Source organism: Entamoeba invadens (assembly GCF_000330505.1).
Source record: "Entamoeba invadens IP1 unplaced genomic scaffold scaff_1105074726325, whole genome shotgun sequence".
NCBI classification, from domain to species: domain Eukaryota; phylum Evosea; order Mastigamoebida; family Endamoebidae; genus Entamoeba; species Entamoeba invadens.
Window position 1 is genome coordinate 103,128 of NW_004443763.1, and position 12,306 is coordinate 115,433.

The window sequence follows — 12,306 nt, forward strand, 5'->3', positions numbered from 1 at the left end:
AATGCTTAAAAATTCTTCAAGTAAAAAAATATTTTTTGAAGACTGTTTTTTTTTCTTTTTTACTTGGAAAAAACAATCGAAATTATAAACAAAAAACGATTCCAAAAAATAATAAACAAAATAAATGCAAAAATTCAGGACACCCTAGTACAGACTTTTGAAAACCAGTTTATATAAAGGTTCTTAACGTTCTATTACTTCTGTTAATATTCAAGAAAAGTTATTGGAAAAATCTTTTTTATTATTTTAACACTTAAAATAACGCCCTATTTTTGTTTTGGCCTGTTTTTCTAGGGATATTAATCAAATTTTTGATGATTTTCCTTTTTTGGCTTGTGTATAGTTTATGCACCTAAAACAAACTTTAAAAAACGAAAATTTATTTAATAAACTCGACATTTGCCCGATTTTTAGACCACTTGAATTTTGTTCAATGTTGTTTAAAGTGTTAAATACAATAGAAAATAATCAGTTTTTTTGGGTTAAGGTTCGTTTGCTGGGAGAAGGTTTGATAGCCTATTTGTAGATAATATGGAACACCCCTTTTTACTCTTATTAGTTTTTGGATTATTTTTTTATAAATGTATTAAAATAGAATGAATATGATTATGTGAGTTTTGTTTTTGTAATTATTGTAAACTTTGATTAAAAATTATTAATATCTAATTTATTGGAATTGTATATACAGGCAGTGAAATGAAGGTATAAATTTTCAATTGAATACTAAATAAAAGGGTTTTGAGAATAATAGAACAATTTTACGTCATATTTTTACTGTTTTTTTCGGGTTTAATTTTTTGGTCAATAAAACTAAAAAAAATATTTTGAAAAAATTTAGACCCATTTTTAGATTATTTTTAAATTCGACTTTGCTGAAAAAATAAGTTGAAAAATAAAATTGAACGAACTTAAAAAATAAATTGAAGTCTAAAGAAGAAAAAGGCAAACACCAAGCATTAACTCTTGTTTAAAAAACAAAGATTAAATATTTTTGGTGTCATTTTACACGTTTGTTATTGTTATTTTGTCTTTATTTATCACTTATTACATAAATATTCAAATATTAAATTTTATTACATCATCTTTAAGATCTTTAATTAATGATAAGTTGTGAGTGTGGTTATTGGCTATTGGGCGAGCTTGCAAAAACAAACACGCTTATCATCTGTTTGAGTTGTGATGAAGCAATATTTATGCTTTGTTGCCAAGTAAGTTAAGTGATGGTTTTTTATTGGTTTATTCGTTTCTTGGTTTATGTGTGAATGTTTTTTTTCTATAGTTTATAAATGATTAAAATAACTATAAAATATAATTTCCAAACAAACAAAATGGTAACAAGATAATCAAAATGTCAATAATTGTTATGATAAAAAGAACAAATTCGGCTTGTTAAATAAGGGTTTTATTGAGAATGACAGTTTTAGCCAATCAAAATAAAATATTTCGGGATAAGAAAACCCTTTTATTTAGCAATCAATTGAAAATTTATACCTTCACTTCACTGCCTGTACAGTATATATTCGATAATAGTCCAGTCTATGTTCCAGTCTTATTCGATATAAGGTCAAATAATAAAAACTTGAATAATTAACAAAAAATACCACATTTTGTTTTTGTCTCAACATTAATCCAAATTATATTTTCACCCAAAAAATATTTTTGCCAATTTTTATAAAATTTTTGTGATTTATAATATGAAAAACAAATGCTTTATTTTATTAGTGTTTATTAATACACAAAAAGTCCGTTAAAAAATCAAAATACTAATAACAACATAAACAGCATTTAAACTGAACATATGAAGAGCAATATTGACAACTCTTGGTTTTCAAAATAAACATGCGTTGTTTTATCATAATTCAACACGCTCCAACGACACGTTAATTAACATTATTTGGGTTTTAGATGAAATACTAATTTGTTTGTTTTTAAAATATTTTAAAAATAATTTTATTTTTTTTCAATTTAATGACAATTTGGTTTATGTATTACCATTTTGAAGTTTTGAACAAGAAATAATTAAAAAATAGCAAAAAACTAAAGTCGTTGTTTTTTGATTTTTTTTTCAATATTCGATAAGAAACCTCCCTTTTATTTTTTGGTCTTTTATCGAATAAATCCTTATATTGAATAGCCCTCTTATCGAATATTGACTGTATTTGTTTTATAAGCCGTACGACAATTTTGTGATGCACTTTATATGCAAAAATAACAGGTAATGTGTATAATATACTTTGTTATATTATTCGCGTGATTTTACCTTAAAAAACATTTTATTGTAAATTTTGTTTCTTAATTATTAAAAATTATAAGTGAATACCACAAAATCAATTCAAAATAAAAAAATAAAAAATCAATTTAATATGATATTACTTTAATATCCATTGAAACAATTTTTCTCTTTGAAACGATTATTTTGCAAATAAATTTAAAAAGAAATTAGATGGTGCTTTTTGAATATTTTCACCTAATTGATAGACTCGAATTCTTCTTGAATAAAAAACAATGTCATTAGTCAAATCCTTTAGTTTATACGAAAATCTTTCTGGTTGACAATGATTAGTTCCACTGCTTTTTGTTTTACAGACTTCAATGTCTTTATCCCCAAACGAAAAAAGATTATTTTCTCTATCATTTCCCAAATAGAATGAATATCGTTCTTCTTTAGTCTTAACAAATTCGAACTTCTTTGGATTCAGTTCGTCGTTTCTAATTAAAGAAAACACAAAAGCATTGTTATCACGATTTTCTCCTGTTTTTTCAATTTCGTTGTAAACCACTCCACCAAACGTGTTCAACTCGTCATCTTCCACCAAAAACAACAAATTATGTTCATCTTTGATTTCTGTTTTAAAACCCGAATTTGTTTTACTCCACTCATCCTTCTCACTGTCAAAAATGACATTCTCCACCTTCTTCCCCGTCATTTTTTCAAGGGCATCAATTTTCTTTAAAGATAGTCCAAGTAGTTTTGTGCTGTTTTTTTGTTTTTTAATAATTTGGTAAGCTTTAATGTCTGAGTTTTTCTTTTTTTCAAGATCATTGATTTGTTTGTCAAAAGGGGCTTTATCTATTTCAAATTTTTCTTCGAGTAATTTGATGTTTAAATTAATCATCTTGTCAAATTCTTCTTCTGTTTGGTCATTAAATATTTCAGTGTTATATCTTCTTTCTAACGCTTTGAATAACGTGAAAAGAATGTCATACTTTTCATGGAGTTCTTCTTTCTTTTGTATAACTTCACTGAGTCGGTCAAAAGATCCTTCAGCTGCTTTTATTCTTTCCGTTATATGTTTATTCTTATCATCAATATTACACTTCCCGTTTGCATTTCTTTTGATGAGATAATTCTTTGTTAGGACATTTATCTCATTACAAGTCCCCAACAATTTTTCTACTAACAAGTTATAGTCACTCATTGTTTGTTTGTATATGAAAATATTAGTTGTGTTTTTAATATTAACAAATGATATTTAGAATGATTTTTAGTTTGTTTTTCAATGGATATATTTTTGGAATGATAAATTGTAATTCGGGATTTCAAATAATAATAATAATAAATTATTATATGTTCAAATAATTCAAATATATAAATAAATAATAAAAAATAATAAAAATGTGAAACCATAATCAATAAGAAAATTTAAACTACAATCATATCATATTCAATATTAATAATTGTGATATTAGTACTATATTTTTAATTATATAAGCGAAAAAATAGTTTTTACAAAATATAATACTGTTATAATATATTATAAATACAAATAAATGTTATAATTGATCAATAATTTTATTATAAATTATAGCTTATTATTTTTATTTCTTAAAACACACAAAAATGAAATTTTAGATTTTTGAGAATTTCATTATTTTTTAAACAATATGAAACCATTAAATAACTAAATTATATTAATTCATTGTTTTATAAAACGAGAGATTTTAAAAACGGAATAAACTCGCATTTAAGCGAAGAAAATATTAGTAAAAACAGTAAAAAAATGAGTGAAATGTCGCTTACTCATAGCCAAAATCCGCACTCGGAGTATATAAAGGGCCGACTTATTTCTTCAAGAAGCCGAAAAGGCCGTGTTTTTCGCCTTTGCCCTCCTTCTTTTTCTCTTCTTTCTCGCGCTTCTTCTTCTCCTCTTTTTCTTTCTTTTCTTTTTCTTTTTGGGCCTTCTTGTCTTTCTTGTCGTCTTTCTTTCCTTTCTTGTCTTTGTCCTTTTCTTTGCCGTCTTCCATCCCAAGAGCAACACGTGCTGTCATCTCAAATGCTTCATTCAACCCATTTTGGTTGACTGCGGAACATTCAGTGAATCCAAGTGCATTCACTTCATTTGCCATCGACTCTATCGACTCTTTCTTGACTAATTGCTTTCCTTGTTTTGCAAGAATATCAACAGACTTTGCATTGTCTCGAATATCAGACTTTGTCCCTACTATCACTATTCGTGGATTTGGTACACCACAATGCGCAACTATCTCAGGAACCCATTTTGTCTTGATTCGTTCAAATGATTCTTCTTCTGACACAGCAAAGCATATCATAAAACAGTCTGACCCTGCATAACTCACTGGTCGCATCTCATCAAGATCATCTGATCCGGATGTATCCCAAAGATTCATTTGAATCGACCGCCCATCAATACTGATTGGTGCAGTGTAATTGTCAAACACTGTCGGGACATATGTCTCAGGAAACGCATTTGTCGTGTACGTCAGTAACAGACACGTCTTTCCTTCTTGTTATTCTTTTTCTTCTTTTTACGTCTAATATCATTGTATATGTTAAAATATGATTATATGATTATATGATTATATTAATATATTGATATGTAAATATGTTAATATGTTAATACATAAATATATCATCTTTAACAAACCAACGTTGGTGTCCCCTATCACTATTATCTTGACTTCCGCTGCCATCCTCTCCCTTTTGCAGTTGATCTTAAAATTGTCTTTTTGTTTTTCGATTCAAAAAGAAATTGAAGTAATTGAAAAGAGCTTTAGAAACCCTGAGTATGACTTCCTAAACCCCCGTTCATTTCAATCTAAAGGCCCTGTTGTGTTCTTTTAATATAGAAAAAAAACACTTAAAGTTAAAAAATAGTATGAATACAATTTAAACTAATATGCCAACACGTGTCGTTTTAATATTGTTATTTTTATGGTTTGGTAATAATTGGTTTCAAGAAACTATTTTTTCATTAGTTCGTCGAATTACCAAGTTGTAATATCATTGAAAAAATTAACCATATTACTAATAAAAAGTACTATAATATTATTATTTCTTAGAAAAACTCATTTTTTAATGAAATGACAAAAATAACTTTTTAATTGTTTAATATTATTTGTCTGATTTTTCGGGAACTAATTAAAATTGGAAATTTTTTTAAATAGTTCAAATTAATTAATTTATTAATTAATCGATTTAATTTATTATTTTTATATAGTATTTTCAATTGTTATTTATTATTAAAATACTTACCAATAATTACTAGTTTTCTTTAATATTCAAATTAAAATCAATTAGTTTTGACTTTTACTTGTAAACTCAATAATTTATAGGTACTTTTTGATTAAATCATTTAACTATAAAATAGTTCAGATTAATTAAAAATTACATATTAAAGAGATGCAAAATACAAAGTTTAATTTGAAATTATTAAATAGAATTATTGAAGAAATAGTATTCAATAGTTTAGTTATAATACATAATAGTTTTATATTTGTATAAATATAAAAATAAGAAACAAATAATAATAAAATATCCCCAACTTGCTCATAAATTTGTCAAGTCAATAAGTTAATATTATTAGAAGAAAAAACTACCAATGAACGAAAGAGTCAATTATGGCTTGTAGTTGTAGTCAACACCAGCAGAGCAAGTAGAGACATCGCCTCTGTATTGTTTCATAGAAGGAGATGACCATCCACCGAATGCAGAGAAGTCAGAGAAGCTAGCGGAGTTATCGTAGTGTGGGTACCACAAAGGAACGCTTGAAGCATGAGAGAAAGTGTATGACCCCATAATGCTAGACCAATAGTTCTTTGAAGCATAAATACCATATTTAATGTTCATATTAATAGCCTTGTTGACCATAGCTTCAAAGAAGTTTCTGTTGCTAGTCACACTGCTAGTCCAAGTGCCTTCAATATCGAACCAGACTCTTTCTATTTGTAATTTATTTGAAATGACTTTAGACCAGAAAGTAGAGACTTGTCCGGCAGCATCACCACATGAGATGCATGGGTAGAAATATGCGTCTGAGTTCTTAATAGTGAAACCAGCAGCATTGGCATTCTTTAAGGTCTGAACACAATTGGAGTCAAAGGATCCTGTTGACTTCCATGCTCTAACTATCACCATTGTGGTGAACCCATTGTTCCTTAAACATGTGAATGAGGATGTGGAAGTCGGTTGAGAGACATCAATACCATAATTGGCAGCACTAACAAGTGCAACTAAGAGGAAGGCAAACATGACTGACTGAGCTTCTAAATCGCTTTTTATACTCAAAAAATTTTGAAAAAAATCGAAATGAAAAATTTTCAAAATTTTTTATTTTCATTTTTCAAATATTTTTGGAAATGGCAAGAAAAAGAATAATTCGAAGCGTGCAGATTTTTTGAATGGTAAAAGATTGTTCGTTTTTTGTGTATTAAAAACAAAGTTTACAAATTATCATTTGTTATTAATGAATTTAACTATTAAATTATAAATTATATAGTACACAGTTGAAATAAAAATTTAATTTTAAATAAATTGAAATTTTGAATTGTTAAGAAATAATAAGAAAAAATTAATAAAAATGAATTGAGTTGTAAAGCAAAATCATAAAATGTGTTAATTATTTGATTTATAATTAATTTTATAAATTATCGACATATTTATTAATATAAAATACAGGGAAAATAAATTAATTGTTAGTTTTATTGTTTTTTGGTAAAAATAAAACACTATTGCGTTTTATGTGAAAGTATTGACAAAAATAAGTTTTTTTTAACTTAACAATAGATTTATTTTGTTGTATTAATTATAATAATAGATATTATTAAAACACATAACCATAAATTATATAAATTATGATTAAATAGACCATTAATTCGGGATGAAACATTATACTGTTATTGTTTTCGACAGTATTAAAATGATTAAATAAATCAAACTATAATTTCTAGTTTATATTTTTTAAATAAAAAAAAACCAATACAATCAAATTAAAATATAAAATCATTAGTATAACACGGCGCTTTTATTTAACAAAAGCGGGAAATCACGCATAACAATTGTGTGATAAAAGTATCTGTAGTGGAAAAAGCAATTTGATTAGAAAAATCTTAAGGCTTTTTTAGTTTGTTATAAACTATTATTTATAGTTTAAATATATATTTTATAACACTCTTGCCTAATTAATAATTTTCGGCGATTAAAAAGAATATTCTTTTAATTTCGATTTGAATATCTCAAAATAATAACATTGACATTGTCATATTTTTTTAATTCAAAATTATAAAATTGAATTATTAGGGTTACCCATCAATTTTTGAATTTATTGATTTCACACTTGATTAAATCACTTTAAATAAAAAATTGAACAAGTCAATTCAAATAACATTTGTTGATTAACAAATGTTATCTATAACAAAAAATAAAAAATGTTATATAAAACATTTTATGGCAATGATGAATCAAAAATGTTATTTTCACCATCATGAGTAAAACTCGAAAACCCCAATAAGTAATAAATGAGTGAAGAGAAGCCGATTTTCGACGATCAAATGTTTCAAGTATTTCTGACTGGCTTGTCTGGGACCATAGTAGTTCTTTGGGTCTTATATTTACTTCGCCAACGTATAAAAGTTCTTCCGAGTTTCCCTTGCACCTGTTCTCGTTGTCTTGAGAAGAAAGCAAAGCTTACTCGTCGACGTAACCGACTGACTGGCTCTCTTTGTCTTCAGCTTTTCTTCATTTTCTTACTCACATTATTGTTCCTCCGTGGAGCTTATAAGACCGTCACAACTCCTGTTGGTACTCCGACTGTTCTCTATGACCCGTATACTATTCTTGAAGTGTCGCAGACTTCTTCCGACAAAGACATTCGCAGTTCTTATCGAAAATTGTCTCTCAAATACCACCCCGACAAAAACAAGTCTCCCGAAGCTGAAGAAAAATTCATTCAAATCACCAAAGCGTATGAGACTCTCACCGACCCTCTCAAATTAAAACTTTGGCGCGAAACGGGAAACGAAGAGGAGAAACGCATCGAGAAAAATGGGATCGGTCTCCCCATGTTCTTGACACTTCAGAAAAACAGAACCGTCGTATTAGGCTTCTACTTCTTCATCGTCGTCATCCTTTTCCCTATCGGCGTCTGGTTACTCCTCCGCAAGTTCCACAATTACGACAACAACAATTTGACTCTCGAGACCAATGCCATCTTTATGCAACTCATCGACACTAATCTCACCTTCCCAACACTCATCGAAGTCCTCACACTCTCTAATGAAATCACAGAGATCGTTACAATCAAACCAGATGACCAGAAATACCTCCCCGCTATTCAAAAAAGAGTCAACTCACTCTTCATAAAAACTCCAAAGTACAACTCTCCTCAAGCAGTTAAAGCCCAAATCCTTCTCGCCGCTCATTTAACTCGTTTACACAACGAACTCCCTTACTACTTACGTGACGACTTGGATGAGATCCTTCAAGTCGTACCAAACATCTTACATGGAATGGTCTCCGTCATGTTCTCCAAACGAAATTTGAATGGCGTCTGGCAGTGCATTCGTTTGAATCAAATGGTGACCCAAGCCACCGACATCGAATTCAACCAAATCCCCGAGGACGTCGACTCAAAGCTCTTTGGCAAGAATATGACCTTTGAGAAGTTCTGCCGTCTCACTCCAGAAGACCGCAAACGTCTGATTGAAGACCGTGTCGTTGACGGCATCGACAAATCTAAAGATGTGAAGTTGATCCAACCACTCAAAGAGAAGAGTGAAGTCAAGAAGATGAAGCTTGAGACGGTCAAAGAGAAGATTAAACAATCAATCAACGAGAAGGACAAGAAGATGGGGAAGAAGCCGCGCTTCGAGGCTGTTGAGGAACATTGTTCTATTCAATCCAAAGAGATCAAAGAGAAGAGTGATCTTGCTCTTCAAGACCAGTCACACAAGACCGACACCAATGCCTTCAAACCTTTAACCGTCGAAGCAAAGACTCGACAGAAGGTCATTCTCAATTACTTCAATTACTTCCCAACTACTATCGATTTCGTCGTTCGTGCTATGAGTGCCACTATGACAAGAACAGTCATCGCCGGAATACCTTTAGTCATCGTCATCAACGCGTACAGGTACCCCCGTGGCCAAGACGGCGAAGTCCTTCCAAAGCTTCGCGGGAAGCTTCAGAAGATCTTAGACGCCGAGAAAGAGGATCTCCCCGTCGAGCCGCAGAGTGCTGAAGAGCTCTTAAAACGACCAACAGAAGAGCAAGAAGACGACGTCGATCCGGTCATCCCTGACGTTGAAATTGTTCACGCCCCTCCTCAAGATGTTTACGTCCATTGCCCGTATTGTCCCAATGAACGACTTGAAAGGTGGTGGTTTATCCTGACCGACATGCGGAACAGTGTTGTTCTGAATGCGGCACATGGGTATATCCCCGTCTCGGAGTTGCCCTTTATTACTCGCGTGTTTGCACCGACTCCGAAGCAAGCGGGGAACTACGCCGTGAGTTTACATATAGTGTGTGATTCGTATATGGGGTGTAGTCGAGTCTTCCCATTGAACTTCACTGTAGTAGAGAGGAAGAAAAGTGCAGAGGAAGACTTAGTGAATGGAGAAGAGGAAGAAGAAGAGATGGAAAGTGACGACGTTGAAAGTAGTGAAGACGCGAAGAAGGATAAATAATAATAATAATAATACTTATCAGTGTTTTGTTAGTACATTTTGACTTGACTTGGTGTATAGAGACTCTCATTTCTCAAACAGATTGAGGATCTCTTGGACAGATCGTTTCCGAACTAATTTGGTCATCTTCTTGTCATCAGCAGTAACTGCAAAATTCAAACTTTTGGTCTTGGCCAACGTCTTCTTCCTTGAAAGGACTTTTCGTGGCTTCGTCTCGTCTCGGAGTTTCTCGTCTTTGTCCGATTTAGTATATAAAGTGGGCGGAGGTGGTTCTACGTTAAGACTGTGCTGGTCATTAAGTGACGGAGTTACTTCATCGAAGATCTCAACGATGAAGGAAGGGAGATTGACTACATCATCACAATGAAGTTCAGTCTCTTGGACCGTCTCACAACAAACTTGTTTGCCTAACTTCCCATCACTGTCTTCGTAGACCTCAAACCGTCGATACTTCGGACGAAAGATGACATACCCATCAAATTTCCTTTTAACCTTTTGGGTGATGTCACGTGTGTATAAACAGTGGTAGAGGTGCCCTATTTCTTCCATCAAATGGTGTGGTTTTAAGATGGATAGAGTGCTGTTTGCGCTGTCTTATGGAATAGAAATAGTATAGTAAAACTACTAGTATAATGTGAATTGAGGAATAGTTGGTTTATAACATATTTATTGTAAATATATAATACATGTTTTATTGGAAAAAAATAAAGTGTATTATTATTATTGGTTTTTTTATAATAAAATTGTTTATTTATAAATAGAATAGATCCCATTTTTTTGATTGTTATTTTGTATGATTCAACCAGCAAATATCAATTTAAGTCTTAATTGTTCAACACATTTAGGTTATGTTTTTCACAATATAGAATTTTGAATTATTGTTTACGATATCTATACATGTAAAATGAGTTGGAGTAATAAATACAACTATAACTCTATTTGCATAGATTTTATGTGAAATTTTTGTTAAAATTTGATTAATTAGAGTTGATATTGTTTATCGTTTATATAAACAGTATAACCACTGTTTGTATAAAAATTCAATATTAATCAACGATTATAAAAATAGTCGTTGATTCATATTGAATTTTAATTGTTAAAAAATAATTACGAAAAACTTAATATAAAAATAACTTAGACATTCAATTCAAGTCTTATTTGTCATCTTTAACTTACAAATAAGCATATTCAGGCAAGGTAACGATATCCCTGAGTTGGTAGCACCCACCAAATGCAGACTTTCCATATTCCACGACCTTATTTGGCAATTTTAAATGTCTAATATGTATGCAATTACAAAAGCAGTTATATCCAACGGATCTAATATTCTCTGGAATTTCCAGATTATCCAGTGACGAGCAATCAAAAAACGTCGACTTTTTAAGAGAAGTTAACAAACTTGGCAATTTGATAGTTTTAAGAGACGTGCAGTCGTCAAAACAGTTAGCGCCCAAGAACGCGACTTTGTCTGGAAGGTCGACTTGACTTAAATTAAAACAATTCGAGAAGACGGCACACCCAATATAAGTCACACTTTGAGGTATTCCAATTTTCTTCAAAGACGAACATCCACAGAACACTTTGTCTTCTAATGTTATTAAAGTGCTTTCTAAGACAATTTCAGAGAGACTTAAACACCCCGAAAAGCATGATTTAGAGAGCATGTGAAGACATAACGGTATCTCCACTCGCGTGAGATTAATGCACTGTGAGAACGCACTCTCCTTCATCTCCTTCACCTTCTTTGGGATGTCAAAACGTTGAAACAAACAGCCAGAAAACGCGTTTCTCCCAATCACTTGTAATTCCTGTGGAACAACTAACGCCTTCACTTTCGAATTCAAAAATGCGTCGTCGTCTATGACCGTCACAAAGTCCGGAATGGGTGTTTTCGTCTTTTTCTGATCATCTTTGGTGTAAAGAACAGTCCGACATATAGTCTTCGGGTCTTTTAAAAGGCGCTGAGCTTCTTTAATAGTAACGGGATAGACATAGATATGATTCTCTATTTCAGGAACAGCTTTCGTCTTCTTTTTATACAGAAATTGCGTCTGGAGGTTCTTAAAAAGACTCAAAGAGTCCGTCGGATTATAAAAGAATTTGTCTGTGGTCTCTTGAAACTTTTTTGATATTGTTATTATGTTCATAAAATCAACATCGTCTTGAATATATTGACAAACTATCAACATTGAGTAACTGTCGAGTTGTGACATGGATTTGAAACAATAAGATACATAACTGGTTTGATTTATTCACTAGTATTCTTTTATTATTGTTTTATTATTATGTTACTAGTTGTATGTTAATTTAAATAATAAAAATAGTATAAAATACTATAAAATAGAATAAACAATTAAATTGTTGTATTAATAGAATCTTATG

The 12,306-nt window shown here is 30.7% G+C and overlaps 6 protein-coding genes across 6 annotated transcripts; 1 reads left to right on the plus strand and 5 right to left on the minus strand.

Annotated features, from left to right (window-relative positions):
* Window positions 1–2,411: 2,411 nt before the first annotated feature.
* Window positions 2,412–3,419, minus strand: EIN_340560 (hypothetical protein; the record flags this gene model as incomplete). The annotated part of the gene is made up of 1 exon (XM_004261441.1): window positions 2,412–3,419. The coding sequence occupies one exon, from the start codon at window positions 3,417–3,419 to the stop codon at window positions 2,412–2,414; it is 1,008 nt and encodes a 335-aa protein (XP_004261489.1).
* A 643-nt stretch (window positions 3,420–4,062) lies between these two features.
* On the minus strand, window positions 4,063–4,932 carry EIN_340570 (Rho GTPase, putative; the record flags this gene model as incomplete). The annotated part of the gene is made up of 2 exons (XM_004261442.1): window positions 4,063–4,742; window positions 4,887–4,932. The coding sequence occupies 2 exons, from the start codon at window positions 4,930–4,932 to the stop codon at window positions 4,063–4,065; spliced, it is 726 nt and encodes a 241-aa protein (XP_004261490.1).
* Window positions 4,933–5,857: 925 nt separating this feature from the next.
* On the minus strand, window positions 5,858–6,490 carry EIN_340580 (lysozyme, putative; the record flags this gene model as incomplete). Its single annotated transcript, XM_004261443.1, has 1 exon — window positions 5,858–6,490. One exon carries the CDS (start codon window positions 6,488–6,490, stop codon window positions 5,858–5,860), a length of 633 nt encoding a protein of 210 aa, XP_004261491.1.
* A 1,265-nt stretch (window positions 6,491–7,755) lies between these two features.
* On the plus strand, window positions 7,756–9,924 carry EIN_340590 (hypothetical protein; the record flags this gene model as incomplete). Its single annotated transcript, XM_004261444.1, has 1 exon — window positions 7,756–9,924. One exon carries the CDS (start codon window positions 7,756–7,758, stop codon window positions 9,922–9,924), a length of 2,169 nt encoding a protein of 722 aa, XP_004261492.1.
* Window positions 9,925–9,990: 66 nt separating this feature from the next.
* Window positions 9,991–10,473, minus strand: EIN_340600 (hypothetical protein; the record flags this gene model as incomplete). The annotated part of the gene is made up of 1 exon (XM_004261445.1): window positions 9,991–10,473. The coding sequence occupies one exon, from the start codon at window positions 10,471–10,473 to the stop codon at window positions 9,991–9,993; it is 483 nt and encodes a 160-aa protein (XP_004261493.1).
* Window positions 10,474–11,096: 623 nt separating this feature from the next.
* Window positions 11,097–12,137, minus strand: EIN_340610 (hypothetical protein; the record flags this gene model as incomplete). Its single annotated transcript, XM_004261446.1, has 1 exon — window positions 11,097–12,137. The coding sequence occupies one exon, from the start codon at window positions 12,135–12,137 to the stop codon at window positions 11,097–11,099; it is 1,041 nt and encodes a 346-aa protein (XP_004261494.1).
* Window positions 12,138–12,306: the final 169 nt, after the last annotated feature.